This window comes from Carcharhinus amblyrhynchos, chromosome 25 (genome assembly GCF_965287045.1).
Source record: "Carcharhinus amblyrhynchos chromosome 25, sCarAmb.v2.hapA, whole genome shotgun sequence".
NCBI lineage: Eukaryota > Metazoa > Chordata > Chondrichthyes > Carcharhiniformes > Carcharhinidae > Carcharhinus > Carcharhinus amblyrhynchos.
Window position 1 is genome coordinate 19321425 of NC_137348.1, and position 19244 is coordinate 19340668.

Sequence of the window (19244 nt, forward strand, 5' to 3'; positions counted from 1 at the left end):
GTTCACTTTTCTGATTGACTGGTCAGGAAGTTCTATCTGATGTATTCCATTACACACCCTGCCAATTAGAAATGATGCTGCCAATAGATACTTAATCTGAGCTTTTCTGGTATGTTTAGTAATTCATTAAAAGGTGCTAGGAATATTTCATTCAGTTTTTCTGTAATTCACTGGATGGAATGGGGTGGGTGGGCCTGCGGTGTTAGAAGTAGTGACCCAAATGTGTCTTTCGCACCCTCAAAAAGGCTGAGCGAGAAATAGAGCCCCAGGAACGGGCCACCTCCCTGTTGTCAATTTGCAAGCACGTGAGGGAAGAAAGAAATCTAAATAACAAAAAAATCAATTCTGGAGAAATTATCGTTTGTACTCATTTTCCTTTCACTTTATTTTCTATTCTTCCTCTTTACTCAAAAGCCATTCTTGTGATTATTCAAATTGTGTTCCACAAAGAAAAGTCATCATTGAAACAATTTAACCATGTAAGTTCCAATCTTTTGAGAAATGTAGCTTTTAAAATGAGAATCAGGTTTCAGTCTAATTTCTTCAACTCTGCAGAAATTGCATCTGGAGCAATCCTATTTGATTTGTATGTTTGTTTCCCCTTCAAAAGCACCAGTGAAGATTCTGACCATGTTAAAATTCACCCAACTTATTCAAAACCTAAGTGAGATTGCAGCAAGCACCAGTAATACTACCAATTCAAAATATAACAAATAATCATGATGTATATTGCCTTATTCTTGTAACAAATACTATTTCATTGCCTATTAAAAAGGGTCTTATATCCTGTCAAAGCTGGTCTGCCAGGGTTTTTTACTTTAATTACACTATCCAATTAAAACTCATTGCAACATTTTGATTTTCTTCTCCTTGGGCTTGAGTGGAGATGACATTTACAAGCCTTGGCTTTCAAGTAGACAATAGTGTGATTGATGAGCTGCAGAAGGGAAGAAGGAGGCGATTGCCATGTGGAAGCACTGCTTAGTGCACTTTGATTTATTTATCATCTGTTCCTAAAACAAGACTGGTGAGGTGATGGTGGTGGTGGCAGTGGGGTGTACTGTGATTTACAAGGTGCATTGCAATGCATTCCAAAAGGGCTCAGTTGGCAGAGGGGGAAATCTGTAAGATGGGGAAAAGGATGTGGGAGTCTGCAGAAAAGAGTTTAGCCCTTGCACAGCTAGTCACTGCAGTTGCTGCCATTTAACCAATGTATTAATAACGAGCTTTTTGTCAGTTTGGCACAGACTGGAGCAGTCTTTTCTGTTCCTGATATGGATCCCATAATCTTGGTGTGAATTAGTTTAGTTGGATGAGACATTTCCAATTAATTTGCACATTTAAAACCCTGTGTCATCCTCCTAGTGATGACTGATTTGACATATTATAAAAATAGCAGCATATTATGGTTAAGCCATCTTTTCTACTACTTTCAATACCAGATCTATTTTATGAACGTTTTTTGTCAATGCAGCACCATTGCAGCTCATACCTTGTCGCATCAAGGGTGTTTAATGACAGGTTAAATGTATCACTATCAGCAAGATACTGGGATTTGAAGCATCTGAAACTGTTGTTCTGTTCTACTTTTCAATGTGTTGAAATATACTGGCTGAGTAAAACACAATTCAGAAACTAGTTCCATTCTGATTTGGAAAGATAATCAAAAATTACCTGAAAGGTTTGCAGTTCTGAATGGAATTCTGATGTTTGTTACTATCAATGCATAACATTTCTCCCCATGCTCCATGTTATTGATACTTCCCAATGCCAAAACAAAATGTAAACAATCCCAGTTGTGTTACTATTTTTGAATAAAGGGCATATTTTGGGTTTGCTCTTTCAGTGTAACCTACATTTTTATATCCTGTTTCTATATTAGTATCCCTGTATTTTAAAATATTTTATGCTTGAAAAAGTTTGTTTTTCATGCAGATATTTCAGTATGTTGATGAACTTGATCTGTATCTGCCTGTTTTCCTAGCCCACAAAATATACTTCTAATCCATTTTCTGAATGCATGCATCCCAAATGTCATTCATTCTTCATTTTATCTAATCCTCCCCGATCGGTACTTTTCCAGCTTCTCATTTATCAAGCATTCTCTGTTTTCACTTCCTTATATTGAACCTTTCCCTCGACTCTTCACTAGAAGCAACCAAAATTGCACAATAATACAAAAGCAAAATATCTGAAATAACCAAAAATGATAGAAATGCTCAGATCTGAACAGCATCTGTGGAGAAACAGCATTTCAAATCAAATATGACTCTTCAGAACATTTTGAAAGCTCATTTTTGACTCAAAATGCTAACTCTCTATCTTGCTCTGCATGTGCTGCCAGACTTGCTGAATATTTTCAGCCTTTTCTGTTCTTATGGAAATGAAAGAAAAACATTACAGCCCAGGTAGCATCTTTGGAGAGATACAGTTACATAATACATTTCCTTTCTTAAGTTTTTAATGCTCTCCCACGGGTAATTTTGCTATTGCATTTTAATATTACTGCTGCTTGTAAAAATATACATAACTTTTAAAGTGGATGCTGTCAACAAATGTAAAAATAATCAGTAAGTATTTTTAAAAGATTACTCCATGCATGGGAACGTTAAAGTTATTGATCTTCTGACAGTATCAGTTCGGCTGAGCTCTGGTTTGGGTGATGTTGTTTTAATTTGGTCAGGAGAAAAGAGTGCCAAATAAAATTCTAAGTTTTAACTTTTTTTGTAGTTGTCCATATCAAAATCGGTTCTGTAGAAGAACCATTTAGACTTGAAACATTAACACTGTTTCTCTCCTCAAATGCTGCCAGACTAGCTGAGTTTATCCAGCATTTTATGCTTTTATTTTGGATATTTAGCACCTGCGGTGTTTGCTTTTATTTAAATAATGTCTGTTATGCATCATTTTGCAATCTTGCTGCCATTTTAACAAAATCTTAGCATATTTAAAGAAAAGAGTATGATAGTGCTATTACTCAAGCAAGCATGAACCTCCATATGCAGCAGCTTTAATTGTCCAGTGTGACTTTTCAAATTAATTCACTAATCTCAGTATTGTTCGGCCAGATAATAATTGCAGCCTTTCATTACACAACACCCTTTTATTAAAAAGAACAATCAGGCATTACAGACTCTTGGAGATTTTCTTGTGAGTTGAATTTCCTCAGAAAACTTCCAACTCAAATTTCCTCAACACCCAAATTAGCAAATCCATTGCCTTGTGTACACTGAATCATTCAGGCCAAGGAAGTCCCAAATTCAATCCCTGGTCAATCCTGACATGGCTGATTTCATCCTGGCTAACAGTAGAGCTGCTGCAGTTTCCTTCTCGGCCAAAGGGAGAATTGGTCAAAGGTCCCACTCCTGGCCACAACCTAATAAACTCCTAAAGTGTGGGTCAATGCTGGGAATGGACTGAAGTGCCCTGTTTGCCCTACATTGTTACATAGCCAGGCAACACCCCTGTTTAGCCTCCCATTTGAAGGCAAGACATTGAGGAGCAGCTGTTCAAGCAGTTAATTTGTATATATAAAAGATTGAAAGAAAATTATGCATGTGTGTGACTATTTTTTTTAATTTTTCTATCAGTATAACAAAAAAATCAGAGCAAACATAAGTGCCTCATTAAACCAGATGTTGCATAGCCTACATCTGAAATGAGAAAATAGCATTATTTCTCTTGTCCAGAAAAAAATCTGTAAACCAACCAATGGTGAGCTTTCCATTTGTTGTAATAACTTTTTTTAAATAGCATTTTCTGTAGAGCCATCCCTACTCAGTTGTAACAAAACATGAATGCATTTACATACTAATGAGCCTCTAATTAAGTTTTTTTCATTGAGACTTTTAAAATACATTGGACATTAGTACCACTAGGGGCTTTTTGTCAAATGCTTTAAAAATACTTTTTAAATTATTTGACAATTTCCGATTTGGGAATTTATCTTAATGGTTAGTAAATCATAATTATGTTTAATTGCCCTTTTTACAATGGAAACAGTAGGGAGCTCTAATTAATATGTCACTAGTATTTAGTTTCTCATTTTATGGAAATATTTGTATATTTAAAAATATAACCCGCAGAATATTCCTGCTCATGTATAAACTGAACTTAAGTTATAGTCTACCACATACCATAAGTTAACTAAGTCAGACCAATGGGAAATAGTAGAGATGGGTGACGTTGAAGACTTTTGGCCCAGTCATTGACTTGTCCCAAAAGATCATCTCATGTTGTCCCACCACCCATGCTATAATGTTATTATTGTTTGCTGCTTGTTTGGAAATATATTTATTTGATCTTTACACCAGTGGTTTAAATAATGGCATTTTTCTTCAACTTCATTGGCATTTTTGGTCAATGACTTTGCCTTCCTTTTGTTTAGTTTAAGTTATTTCTTTATTTTCTGCAGAAAATATTTTCTAATGCCAGTTTTAAGTTTTAAAATTTATATAAACTACAAAAAATCCCCATTCCTGTTGCAGAAGGTTATACACACATGCTTTTAGTATGTTGGACTGGATTGTGGCTCAAAAATCACTAGCAACTCAAAAGATTATTTAATGTTGTCATCAATGTTAAGACTTCAGGCTTGTGGACATCTTTCACTTTCTTGTTATCCAAATTCCCAACGTGATGCCATGCTTAAATGGATATGCATTGGAATTGGTGCTCTGGTATCGCAGTCTTAACTTTAATTCATAATTAATTCCTTCTGATTAGGAGCACAGAATTGGTGAAGTTTGTTTACAGTGCAGATTTTCACTTCCAGGGTGAAGTCATCCAAGAAGCATTGAGAGTACTTTGTCGCACAACTATTAGCACATTCATACATACAATCAAACTGGTTTAAGAAAACTATCCCTTAAATCTTTTGACCTTTGCCTTTTAGGTTTTAGGCAGGTACTCCAGTGGAACAGTCATGAAGGTAGCCAATGCTATGAATTTTCTGAGAGACGAGGGCTGCTGGGAACGTCTGTTTTATATTAACCATGTGTACTTTCCTCACTCCTCTGTTGAGGACTGAAATTTTGAGTATGTGAGGTTTTGAGGGCAATTTAACTACTCCCTGAATCTACACTTCCACTATAGGCTTTGGAGCTTCAGTTGGCTTATCTGCCAGCGACGACCTTGAAACTGATCATTCCAGTATCACTTAAGAGGAAATTCACTCCTGACAGCGTATCTGATCAATAAAGCCTGTGATGAATATTCAGTTCATGAAGCATGTTAATATTTTAGTGGTAATGTTTCATTCTGATAAAATTGTTGTGAAGTTAAGATAACTAAAATGCTGGAAGTTGGAGATTATCAGAACACGTGAAACAAAACGACAGTTCAGAAGTTTACCTGTGTTTGTTTAATGGAATCAGAATTGAAGAGATGAAGTCATAAATCAGCTGATGGGCTTACTTAGCTGGAGAACTGGAGACCTGATATCTACACAGCTTGCAAAGAGTGCAGACCAGAGAGATGTTTTGGGAATTAGTATCATAGGACTTGATTTTACTATCAGGTTGTGCCCTTTTTCGTGCGCGAAAACTTTGTAAAGTTGGGTGTGAGGTAAGTAGTGCAATCCATGTCCACTTCCATACCAGTTTCCACTTTACCAAGGCCCGAAAATGACTGACCGAGGCCTCGTCCGAAATGAGCACAACAGCCATTTAAATGCATTTGATTGAATTTAATTAGCTTCACGCCCAACTTTACCGACACTTCCCCCTTTACCACAGTGTTCGCCCATCCAGAATCAGCACGAAACAGACATGCTCCATAAAAGTCCGATTCAGCACTCCAGTTAGTGAGGAGATAAGGGGGTGGGGCAATGTCTGTGGGAGCCAGGGGAGACATTAACCAGGCTGGGAGGAATATGGCAGGGGTGTCACATTCTATCTATCATTTTTCTGCGATGCGCAGTTGGAGGCGCTGATTGAATCTGCAGGGTTTCAGGAGTATTGAGCCCCGCCCTTGGGCTTCTGCAGCACAATTCAGATTTGCTGATATTTTTTCGGGCAGAGTGCGTATGTGAGCACCTGAGAATGGGTCTAAAAGTCGGATCTGAAACACTCCCGGTTTCAAGTCCACCCAGCACTTAGAGTCAAAATGGTAAAATAGGGCCAATAGAGTCATGGAGGTTAAATTGGGTTAAAAGAATTCCGTGAACTCTGAATGACTGTGGTCGTGCAGCTGAGTGGAGCTAAAGAAGGTTCTCTGATTTCAGTTTATCTGTGCACTTGTTGGGAGAGGGAGTTAGTGGTAATCTGAAGCTTGTGTTGTTTGCATCTCTCAAAGAAACTGTGGAAGATGAGAAGGTAGCCAGGAGACTGGAGTTTGGAGAAATCCAGGGGCAGTATCTGAAGCCAAGAGTTTGCAAAAGAATTGGAATTGTGCCGGTAATTAGAGCTGGGAGCATCTCTGTGAATTTCTTGGAATTTTGGTGACAGGAGGAAATTGAACCATTGGGAAACAAGTACATGTTGAAGTTGTGTAAGTCACTGTGGCTTTTAAGGGGGTACAGAGGCTAGACATTTGAAATAGAGGAGATGAAACCTCTTGTGAGGCTGACCAGTTTTAATAAGATCTTGTGACACGCTGGTCACTGATATATGTGTGGGTCGCAAAGAAACCTGTGGGATTTGTCTTGGTTGCATCTGCCATTTAATGTTTAGTGTGTGTTTGACTGCAGTTTTCCTGCTAATTCATATTGACTTTGTTAATTGAATGTTACAGTACAAGATAGATACTGTAAATTATTTTACTTTTCTGACTATAGTAAATTTTATTTTGTTTAAAACCGTAGGATCTTGTAACTTTGTTCGCTGTTGGGTAACTGAGATTTTGAACTTTTGTCAACTTTAAACAAAAGGTTACTATCCTCACCAAACCATAACAAACCAAGTATCATTCAACTGATTTAGCACTGTATTAAACTGATTTCAAACAGGCCAAATCTTTCCATATTTCAGTTGGGAGTGTAGAACCCATAACTCATCCATTTCAGTGATCCCTGAGATAGAGTTACTGATACTTTGTGGGACAAATTGTTTCAAATCTGCAGGCCAGGCACTCATGCGATCTGTGGCAGGCAATGTGACAGCAACTTATGTTTATATAACATCTTTAACATAATAAAACAGAGCAAGTTTAAAACAAATATGGCACCAAGCCTTGTATGGCAATATTAAGCCAAAAGTTTAGCCAAAGAGGTAGGTTTCAAGGGATTTATTACAAAAGGAGCATGATGCAGCCATCAATGGAGCAATAAAACTGAGTACAGCAGAATTTGATCCACCTGGTCCAGGATTAACTAGCTATGGAAACACAAACATCTGCCTTGGTGCACCACTAGGTGCAGGAAGAGAATTGAAATTGGAATACTAGAATTAGAGGAGCTTAAATTTCTTGGAGCATTGTGGAGCTTAGGAGGGAGGGCTAAGGCCTTGTTCGGATTTGAGTACAAGGATGAGAATTTTAAAATCAAGACATTGCTTACCAAAAGCCAATACTGGTCAGCAAGCACAGCTGACGACGGAATGGAAATTGGTGCGAATTAAGGCACAGATAACAGCATTTTAAATCGCCTCAAGTTTATGGACAGTAGGATTTGGGAGGCCAGCCAGAAGTGGATTAGAAAAGCCAAGTCTTGAGGTAATAAAGATACCACTGAGGGTTTCAACAGCAAATGAGCTGAGACAGTTGTGAAGTTGGGCAATGTTATGGAAGTGAAAATAGGCATACTCAGTCGCCTCAGACAATTGCTAGAGAGGGGGATGGAGTCAGTGGCTAAGAAACAGTGTTTGAAATGGGGACCAAAACATTCCTTTGCATGCTTTTCAGTCCTATCCCTCAGCATGCATATATCACATGTCATTCTTCACCAAACACCAATATTGTTATTAAAGGATAATCCCGGGGTTTGTTACACCACTAGTTACTTCTAGTTGTATATTTCTCTGTGGTTGGAGTTGCATGGGGACATGTGTGCTTTAAGGTCTAGTGCCTATTTGGGGGTCATGAAAGTAGATTTTATAAGTTTGTGCAGCTTTTTGAGCCATTACAACTTTTTTTACCCGAAAAACAATTATGTTTATGACGTTTATATCAGCTTGGAGAGGAAATGTTTTATGCGACCACGGCTAGTCATCACTACATTACACGCTAGTGACAGTCACCTCATCATAAGCTCTAATGCAATGCCAAATTTCACTTGGCTCAGCTCATGGATTTTTATTGTTTTAACATCCTTTGCAGAATTATGAATATCCTGGTTAGTAGATTGCTTTGTAAGCTCCTGATGAGGACAAATTCGCTGACCATTTTATTTGCCTGGTTACTACAATGTAACCTGATCTCAAATGACTAACCTTATAAGAGATTTGTACAGTAGAAATTCTGACCTTTGCAAATGATTCATTCCTTTAAGTCGCTGCTAAAAAAAACATTATTTTTAATACAGCCTCTCTACATGCATATAGAGAATTATTTGATAACAAAACTTGCAGTAGAAGGGGTGTGTTGCAGGGATGTTTAAAGTATTCCTCTCCCAGAAGTGGATGTTTGAATATTTTACTGAAGGATCAAAACTAAGCTGTGCCAGGTTAGTGACTGGAATAATGATGCTATCAGTACTGCATTTTGTTTTGTTTACATCTTTTTCTGCAACAATAATTTTTGCTCTCTTTTATTTCCTATAACTAGAAAATCACATCACTTGCCACTGAAATCAAATCAAGTCATTAAACGAAAATTTTTGAACAGAAAGAGAAGCATACTAAAACTACTTAAAATCCCCCTCAAGATATTTTTTCCTTGTGAAAAGTTATCCCCATTCAATGAATATCAAATTCAGAATAAGGTTTATTATGTAAATCGAATTGTGTTTAATCATCTTCCAGAACAAATATTTAAAAAGACTTTGTTCATTCCTGCACCAGATAATGTAAGTCATGTCAAACATATCATTACATTATCTTGAGGTGGCATGTATTGAAAATGATTTAATGTCTCGTTCTTTTCTGCCAGGAAGTTTGCCAAGCATTTTTCCAACAAAATATATCCATTTCCAGTAATTTTAAAGCACCCTTTGAGTCAGGGTTGCTCCATTTTATTTTCTGTCTTATTTATTTCACTATAATTTAATAGTTGTGATGCTTTACTCCTGGGGCAAAGATCCTAGGTTAGTGCAGTAATCTTTTGCTGCCACTAGATGTCTTGATTTTGTTTTTTAAGGAGTAGACTTTAGCCACATCTAAAGGCAGACTTTAGCAAATTTTATTGTTATCACTATGGTTGTGACCAATTTTAATTCCAGACTTATGCATTGAAACTTGATCTTAACATGTCAATAATTGAAAAGTGTTTTGATTTTACAACAGTAGTTCTCTTAGAAGATGAATTTTTTTTTCTGCACAGAATGGTGGATTTTAACAGATGGTGCATAGTTGAATTGTTTAAAACCTTGTGTATTGAGGTTTACACTCTTGTGTAGACTCATTGACACAAGGAGATTAACAGAAGCTTTAAGGTACTGAGCAATTTGTGATTGAAAATGCAGCTTTCAATAGGTATTTTCTGTAAAATTTGCGTCTAGAGTTAATGTTTCATTGTTGAACATGCATTTGTTCAAAACCTTAAAGAAAATTCTCTAATGTGGAGTTCATAACGTGATCTTTGGTTGGCTTTACTATTTTTAACGCCATATTTAATTTTATATATGCATCTTGAAAAGTAAACAATTTATCTCCTCGGAAATGGGCAAGTATCACTATGATGCCTGGAGTTTCTTCTCAGTAGTGAAGGGCTGGTACTTCCCTCGCTGTCAACTGCTGACAAAAGTTTTACTAGTCTTGCTCTAATCTAGCATCTAAACCAGCATCGCGCCTTCTACAGAGAATCGGTAGTATCTATAAACAGGGTGAGATTTTTTAGCCAATCTAGTTGATCCTGATATGATACATGCAGAGTCTATTTTAAATTTGTTTCAAATCTAAAATTTGAGTAAATATAAGGAAAGGCAAATGGGATTGAGAGAGAGAAAATCTTAATGTTGGCTAACTTCAGAGGGATTGAGACCCCAATTCTCCTATAAAATTAATTCCCAGTGCCAGGGCAGTTACTTGACAGTACTTAATACTTGTCACTTATTACTTATCGTTAGAAATTCACTTGGACCTGGATGTGCCAGTCCAAACTTCCCCATTCATCTCATGTGAAACACTCCTTAGTTCCTGGCGTTACATTATTTCACTGTTGAGGGTATAGGAAGGACTGTAACAACACATTCTGTGAGGGAGCACGTATCACTGATAGAAACTTTCAGGTTTCCGCATTTAACTGTGCTTGTGCAAAAGCCAGAAATTGCTGACTGATTTACACCATTATAATGATGAACACTATTAATCTCAGCATTATTATCTACGCACAATCTGCCACTTGTAGCAAAGAATTAGCAGTCAATAAATCTTGTGCTACGTTAAGCAGTTTTGTTTCATTTTATTAAATCAGCATATCAAAAACTAAATTGGAGCGTTCATGAAAGCAATTTTAGTTTACTATTTGGGTTTTTTATGTGCAATGAAGAACAATGCTTATTGTGTAAATTCTGCAATTAAAATTAAATCTGTTGTATCTGGCCAGTTATTTTAGAACCTTCCCACATTTAGTGCTTTTAGAAACTGATTAGATTTATGTTTTGAGGAGCTGGATGTAGAAGTTTTTGAGTAAATAAGATTTTTTTAATAAACTGGGGCATGTTGTAGTTACTGATTTTTCGACACCTATAAACCTGTTGACACTATGTGGGGAATGTTCTGGTTTATTAATTTTTATACTTTAAAATTCAGTGGTGCAGGGACAGATCGATTATTATTGCAGGCAGTGATGAAGTTGGAGGATCGTCCCTAAAATGTTGCCCATTAGTCACAAGTCCAGTATACTTTTGGGATAAATTTATTTCCAGATAATTTTTCTCTTGCCTTCCTTCCTTTCCCTCCTTCAACATCCATGTTTGGAGATTTGTAACTGTAATCTGGATTGGTTTCAATCTCTCTCTTTCTGTTTAGTAGTTCCCCTGACAGGCAAGCTCAGGAACCTGCCACGTGGGCAATTGAAAATGTTAATTGTTCTATGCTAATTGGTAGCCTGATCTAGCAATGTTCCTGTACCACTATGTTGCTGTTTATGGTGTCAAAACAGTCTAAATTACAAACTTGTGGAGTAGGTACTTCTAAACTACTCCCTGTGGGTCACATAGAACCCAAGGCCTGCTAATCTATCCTAAGCAACTCCATCTGCCCGTTATGCATTTATATTTCTTATTCACTGGTTTATTTGCCTTGAATTTTCCACAGGCTGTTCTGAACGCTTTTTCCAAAATGATGGATAAATCCTAAATCATAATACCAAATCTAATCCTAAATCTAATAGTATCAACAGCCTGTGATATATCCAGAGTAGTGGAAGCTATAACCTCCTGAAGTTCCCCATACAACTACTTGGTTCATGATGACAAAAAAAACAGTTCTAGCAGAGAAGCAAAACACTGTGGCTGTGAGAATTCTGAAGTAAAACCAGAAAATACTGGAAATATTCAATGGGATAGTATCCAACAAACTGTGCCACTATCGCGTCATGTGCTTAAGATGATTTACATGATATGGGTTACAGTACCATTGAGTTTTCAGCCTATTTGTTTTTTTTACAGTAATATCTGAATATTACAAAGCTGGTGTTACATCGCTCAATGCATAAACCCATATTGGAGTTACAATTATTTTAAAGAATGAAAGAGCAGCTTACACTACTGCATTTTTGATCTGGTAATTTGTGCTTACACTACTGCATTTTTGATCTGGTAATTTTTTATAGGAGTAATTTAAAAATCACATGCATTGTTTTAATGTTTTCACAGCACTAGATTATATTATCATAAGCTATTTGATTGGAATGGGTGTTGGATTAAATATATATTTAAAAATTTGACTCTACATGAAAAGACAAAATTAAAAAGCTTTTCTTTTGTAGTGCGTATTAACAAACCTCCTAAAGCTATAGCATTAAGAAAGGTCATGTAGCAGATTATTAACATATTACATTAGTCTGAAGCAGTAAATGTCTGTATAAATCTACCACAAACATTAAATACTTTATTCTCCTGTAATGGCCGTGTACCAAGTGCAGTCTGGTTTCTTTTCTTCTCTCACCACCAGTGCTACCCCTACCCCCAACCCACCTCAAAGAACAGAAAAGAATTGACAGAGGACCTAACTAACCAAATGATTGATTTTGCACTTTGTCCATTGTGATAGGATGGGGAATCAAATTATATTAAAAAGGGTTCTGTTGCCTTTGTGCTGAGTTTTGCCTGAATGATGTTGAAATGACATGCGGAGGCTGTCGCCATCATGCAATTTCCTTCTGTTCTGCTGATGGGACATTAATATCACCATCTGTTTCTTTGTCAAGCTGCATCCGTAGTAAAACTCTGTTCATCTGTTTGACTCCTGTCCTTTGTTTGCCTTGCAGGCCATGCAGTATTCAAGCTCACCTATCTAAGCAATCACGACCACAAACATCTCTACTTTGAAGCAGACACCAACACAGTCAATGAAATTGTGCTGAAGGTGAGTCTCCGAGCACATATTTCACAAACTGGTCAGCAAAGAAAAGATGGTTCCTAATGACAGCATGGCAATAAATTCTGTACGTAGGATTATAATGTAGGTTGATTGTAATGAGCTCAAAGATGATTTGTGATTTGCTGAAGTATGTGGCATCATTACTGCATTTCAACAGTAAAAGTCATTCCACTGTATCTTTGTAAGTGTTTCAACTTTCACCTTACAGAAATAGTAAACACCTTAGCAGTGAAAGTGAATTTAAGCAGTTCTTTCGTAAGTCATCTTCACACAAGTGATGCATTGTTTCAGATCAGCTGAATACTCCTGTTCAACTGATTTGAAACAAATAAGCACTTACAAAGTTAAGCATGTTTATTTTTGTTGTAGTGCCCCACACACTGATGCTAACGGTTGTGTTAAACTGCTTTTGCAAAGTATACCGCTCTTTCACATTTGCAGTTGACCAGTCTTGCGAGCAGCTGCAAACAGGAATTTTGTGCATGTTCAACTCTGCAGAACACGTGAGCAAAGAATTGACAGCATAGCATCAAGCGCTCGATAAATCCTCAAAACAGAAACAAGACAATATTTCTTTCTGTAAAACCATTGGCAGAAAGATTAAAATCTGTAGCAACAGATTTGTGTAAGCTTTTCAGTCACTTTAGATTACATATTTGATACAACATAAAATTAAAGTAAATTAGCTACTTGAACTGAGCTAGAGTGCTAATTAAAGATGCCTCTTTTTTTAAGTTGAAAGTGATGTCACGACTAGGATGCATATTTTGAGACTGATGAGCACATTTACTGGATGTCAAAGCTATTTGACAGCTGGGAAAATCTAATCTTTTAAACAAAAAATATGCCTAGTCACTGACGAGCAAATCCAGTGAACTGCAAGCGACCCCATCCATTGAAAGCTAGTGCGAGATAAAAACAGCTTTATTTAACCTGGTGAGCAGTGGTTTTAATATTTTTCATCCAGGTGAAACCAATCTTGTGAGAATTGATTAAATGTATTTTAACTACTTTTTTAAAAAGGGCTCATATTTGCTGACAATGAACGTCATGACGTTACTGGAACCTAGAATATTACGTTTGATCAAAATAACTCTATGGTTATTGTGGTTTTGATTTTTAGCCACAGTTAATTTTCTGTACTATTTTGGTTATGTTTAGGCACATATACAGCTCATATTGCAATTGATTTTAAGAAGAATTTACAGATTCACTGAAGCACTTCAGTTGCAATTAAAATGCCAACAATACAGTGCTTCCCAAAGTGCTTTGACTTGTAATGAAAATCTTCTCTTGTAAAAACAGTAACATTGAAACGGATGTAATATTGACTTCAAATTGCATTTAAGTTGAATGGGTATTTTATTTTAAAGGCAAAAATCTACAATTCTGTGGAGAGAGAGAATGAGAGATAATGAATTTTTTTTTGTATTTAGTTCTTCAATAAGCTCAAACAATTTTGAAGAGTGTGTTTTAAAGGCAAAAAAAAGGTTGATTGTCAGTTTGTTTAAATATTTATTTCTGTTATGTTATTGTAAACTCTTACATTTCTTTTCCCCACAATATTCTGTTATATCACTAAAGTCATGTCACCTTTTCCACAATTCTTATAAAACTTATTTTTTTTTTTAATATTGTGGAATTGAACCATTGACTGTACGATCATCACATTTTCATGGCTGCCAGGAGTTCAGTTTTTAATTCTTCAATGAATATTAACTTGACAAAGTGTAGTGGCACATATCCAGTATGGTGGGTAACATTAATATAAAGTGAACTGTAACATTTAGAGTTCAGTAGGAAACTTCTAATGAATTTTAAGTATGTTCCACAAAGAAATGTTTGTTTTTAATTCAGCTGCCTCAACAACAGCTAAATATAACCTTCAGTGAAAATGAGATGCAGAGGCTACGCAAGGGATTAAAGGATTACCTGAAAGGTCAAAATTAATATTAGTGTAGGCAGCTAGACTAAGAAGTATTTATAGTCTTAATTGTCGTAATCAAGATGCACCCAAAGATTTATGTAAATAATATAAATGTGATGCAGTTTCATTAACCTAAAGTTGGTATAAATCTATTGAGATGTCAGTTATATTCAGGCATATTGCAGCTTACTTAAGTTTAACTAGGGATATATTTAAGCATAGATTTTTGGCTTTGAAACCGAAACCACACAAAACAGCAAAATTTAATTGATATTTGAGATTGGTCGTTCAAAATCCCAACCAAGAAAAGCTATGTCACCTGAGCAAAGATAGAATAAAATATATGAGAATTAATTGAGAGAAACATTTATGGGCTGGACTGGGAACTATTAACCTAAAGCATCTCTAGCTTTATGAATTATTGTTTTGTGCTAATTCAGGGTTTTCCAGTCAGTCTGGACAAGATTTATGAACAAGTTTTTGCGTCTGCCATTATGATTTTGGACAGCAATTTAGTTTGTACAGAGTCCAAAAAGGGGTTGAGATCTGGGTCAATTCCTATTGTGCTTATAATGTACTTTGATATTGGACCTCAAGTCACTGGTCCTCAATCCTTCGTTTTCAGCAGTGGGGAATCATTCTTCAAGTATTTTTTCAAACTATAAATGTAGAAACTCTTCCTTCCTTTGACATGCATCCTTTTCATAACTGGAGGAAGAATTTCAGGGTTTTCCTTTCTTCATTACTCAGTTGCTTTTTTTTGCATTCTCATTCCTGAAGATTCCGCACCATCATCCAGAATCTTCCTGTGTTATTCCCAAGCAGTGATTGATACCACTCAACTGCAGGGAATATCGCAGCCAAGTGTCTACTCTTATCCAGTTTCCACATGCATGTATTCCAGGATGGGTCACTGGATACTAATCCGAAATGGGAACCCTGGTCAATTCTTTCCTGTTCCACAACTGGTCTGTTGGGATTAGTTTTAATGCTTTTGCCACTACCCTAACAAACTAACAGCACAAATAAAATCAAACATTGGGCTTTCTATGTATACATGGCTCACTGCTTCAATCCAAAGGCTGTTTTACTTATTAAGGTGTCACCTATGCAACTTAATTCCTAGATTAAGGGCATTCTTCTATGGGTATAAATTCTTGCCGGCTTCAGATGTGTCCCTGTTGCTTACCTTATTGGTGAAGATCATGTCTTTTTTAAGGATATCCTTAAAGAGTATTACAAAACCCTCACCAAGAAACACAGCACCAGGTCTGAGATGGCACCGACAGCACCAAAATGTAAAGTTTGCTGACTACCTCAGGAGGGAATGTGAAGGAAAGAGATTTTGGTGAGATTGGGTCCCATCCATTTGGAATTTAGAGATTGTTGAAAATCTTCCTGCAATCGAAATTGCTCAGATATGAATCATTCTGTGACTTTTGGCAATAAAAGTTTTGGCTACAAAAAGAGGGAACATAGAGCAATGGCCAGAGACAGTCTATATTCATTTGGAAAGAAGGATCTTTTGTGCTTTCTTTCACCTTATAAGTAGTTCTTGCTACTTACCACTATATTTAAACAAAATACCTGCCTTACATACCATATCTGTTGAAGACACATCAGTGATGAATAATTCACCGTTTTGAGTCCACATCATATTACTTCCTGTTGCATTTGCCTTATCGTAACCAATTTATATTTGGACACTTCGTAGGGTTTTTTCAAGAAAATGTAAATTTTGTTTATTTTTCAAACCACATTTTAATGTTTAAGGCTTCTAACATTGCTTAACTGATTTGTAGTAGTACTGGACAGTTTGACATACTTTTCCCCTTCTTCTGTTTTCTTCTTTGGGACACACCTTGCCTCAGCTCAGCATGTCACAAGACAGTCTTACTGAGATCAGTTAATCACTCTGTAGGGAATTGGAAGTAAACGGTCTTGTCTTGTTGCTCTATGTGCAGCTCTGTAATAAACCAAGCTCCCTAAAAAGTGTCCTTGCAGATCTTATTACAAGAATTCGATTGCCTAGCTGCAACAGTGAAACTTGCTCTTTTTAATCTGTTTTTACTTTGCTTTCTTGGATGTCCTTGCACGGACAGCATCAGCCCTGAACAAGATGTTGAGTGGTGATCTGATTATTGCCCTCCCATCAATATCTGAATGAACCAGGCCACAAACAAGCAGCAGAAAATGCCTGAGGTGACATTTATTTTCTCTTCCCTCTCTGGAGGGAAAATATACATCTCTGCTTCTTGCTACTGCTTAGCAGTGTTAATCCAGTTGGGAACTCTTTGAGCGGGGGGTGATTTTATTGATCTATATCCTACTGTCTACGGAGCAATGCATTGCAATTGGAACATTCATTGCTATCGTGTGAAAATATGAGAGTAAAATAGCCATGAATAGAAATGCAGGTTATGAAAGCTTTTACCGGTACATAGATAAGTAAATGTTGGTCCCCTTGAGGTAGTCAGGAGAAATTATGAAGAAATGATAGAGATGTTGAATAAATATTTTGGGACTGTCATCACGTTAGAAGGTACAAATGACGTACCAGTAATAAAGGATAACCAAGGGGCTAATAAGAATGAGGAATGGATAATAATTTAATATCAGTAGAGAAAAAGCATTCGAGCAACTTGGGGAACTAAAAGCTAACAAATCCTCAGGACCTAATGGCCGACATTATAAGGTTCCAAAAGAAGTAGCTGTAGAGAAAGAGGTACAGGGGCTATTATCTTGAAAAGTTCCCTAGATTCCAGAACAGTCCCAGCAAATGAGAAGTTATGAATTGTAACACCACTATTGATAACAGGCCAGATGAGAAAAAAAAATCTTCACTCATAGGGTTGTGAATCATTGGGATCCTGGACCCCAGAGGGTTGTGGATGCTTGATCAATAAGTATATTCGGGCCTGAGATAGATTTTTGAAAAATGAAGAGAATCAAGCAGCAGGAAAGTTTTGTTAAGGCATTGGATCACCCAGGATCATATTGACTGATCGAGCAGGTTTGAGAGGACAATTGGTTTATTCCTATTCCTATTTCTGGTGTTGAGAATTTAATTCCACAAGACCAGCAGACATTAACCACTCCATTCCTGGTGGTCAGTAGGTTTGGATTCAACTGGACCATATCAAATACACTCAGGCCACACTCTCCTCTGACCATGTCTCTAGAATCAATTATGCATGTCTTCCATGACCAATGATCTATTTGAACCCTTTTTCCCTGTTCCTCAACCTTCTTTAACCAAAGTAATTGAAAAGTGGACATCTTTATCCTTAAGACAGGGGTCGTACATCCAGTTGCCTATTGCTACTTTTCCCTAACTTTCCATTCACCTAAAACTGTATTTCTTGAGTTTCTTTCCTGTTTTTCATTTAAAAAAAAAATTCATTTCATCCTTAGCCATCTCCTATTCTTTTAACCTTCAGTTCCCACCAATGTTCCTTTCAAAACATGCACCCTTTATCCCTGTATCCTTGCAAACACTTGCCCCATCCCAAACTATTTTGGTTTCTTACCAGCATGGAGCAGTGTTCTGGCTGACATCAGAGGCAGGCAGCTTTAGTGCTTTATGCACTCCAGGTAAGCATTCAGGGACCCATGAAATGCAAAGGAGAATTTATTTAGAGGATTGTTTTCAGTTAATTACAGCTGATTTGTTGTATGAGTAAAGTTGCCTATTTGGACATTCTTACAAAATATGAAAATGAAATCGGTTTGCTCCTAAAGAATTGTATGTAACCAGTACTGAACTTCGTGCTTAATTAAGAATATAAGTATGCCTTATTGTGTGAACATGCTTGCAACATCTACCCCATTCCTCCATTCAGGCCCCTGGCAGATACTGTGCATCAACTAAGATATTAGCCCCAGAGATACAAGATACAGGACACTTTTTCTTAGATTTTCACACCACCCTTTTAGAGAGACACCTTGTACTAGCACCACCTCCAGGCTGTCTGTTGTGATGCTCTAGTCACAATTTGAGAATGTCAGATGCCAGTTTCCATCCTGCCACACTGTAATCGAGTACACAGCAAAGAATTGTATCTTGGTACTAACATAATTTTGCACCATCTGAAAGAGGTAATTTTTATTTATTTATGATAGTGACTTTAAAGATCTGTTTTGTTTAAATACTAGGCTTGTATTCAGACTACTAGTCATTTTTTTATCCATATGTCCATTCAGAAAACAGCAACCTAGATTGTGTGGTTACTTGGGACTCTGTGCTAATTTCAAATTTTGAACCAGCTGTAAAACAGTGATAAATCTTATACTCCAGTAAACTAAAACTACTAATTGAACAATTAGATGGGGAGAAGGGGTCAATTAAACTACTCTGCATATTCCAAATTGTGCAACGCAAATATTACACATCAAACTCACGTGAGGTTTAATAATGGTTACAGATTAAAGCCAGCATGATTCCAGTCTTTTTAAAAAGCCATCTGATTCAATTTCTGGGTTAAAAAGTGCAAATACTGATGCAATTAGAAGTACTGTGCATTAATACTTAAAAATAAGTCCAACATTATGTGGCATAGCTTGTACGATAAACGGTGCAACATTTTGCATTAGTGCAGTACTTGGAATGCACACATCACTCAAAACTCGTGTGATATTTACATGGAGGAAGTGTTTTCTTTCTGGAAATTGGCACAATT

At 36.7% G+C, this 19244-nt stretch overlaps 1 protein-coding gene across 4 annotated transcripts in view; it reads left to right on the forward strand.

Annotated features, from left to right (window-relative positions):
- The window catches only part of mapkap1 (MAPK associated protein 1), a 282802-nt gene that overhangs the window by 257780 nt on the left and 5778 nt on the right, over nucleotides 1–19244 (forward strand). For all 4 annotated transcript variants that reach the window (XM_080212198.1, XM_080212199.1, XM_080212200.1 and 1 more), the window contains one exon: nucleotides 12526–12623. In XM_080212198.1, the coding sequence (XP_080068324.1) occupies nucleotides 12526–12623 (98 nt within the window). The remainder of the gene's footprint in view (nucleotides 1–12525; nucleotides 12624–19244) is intronic.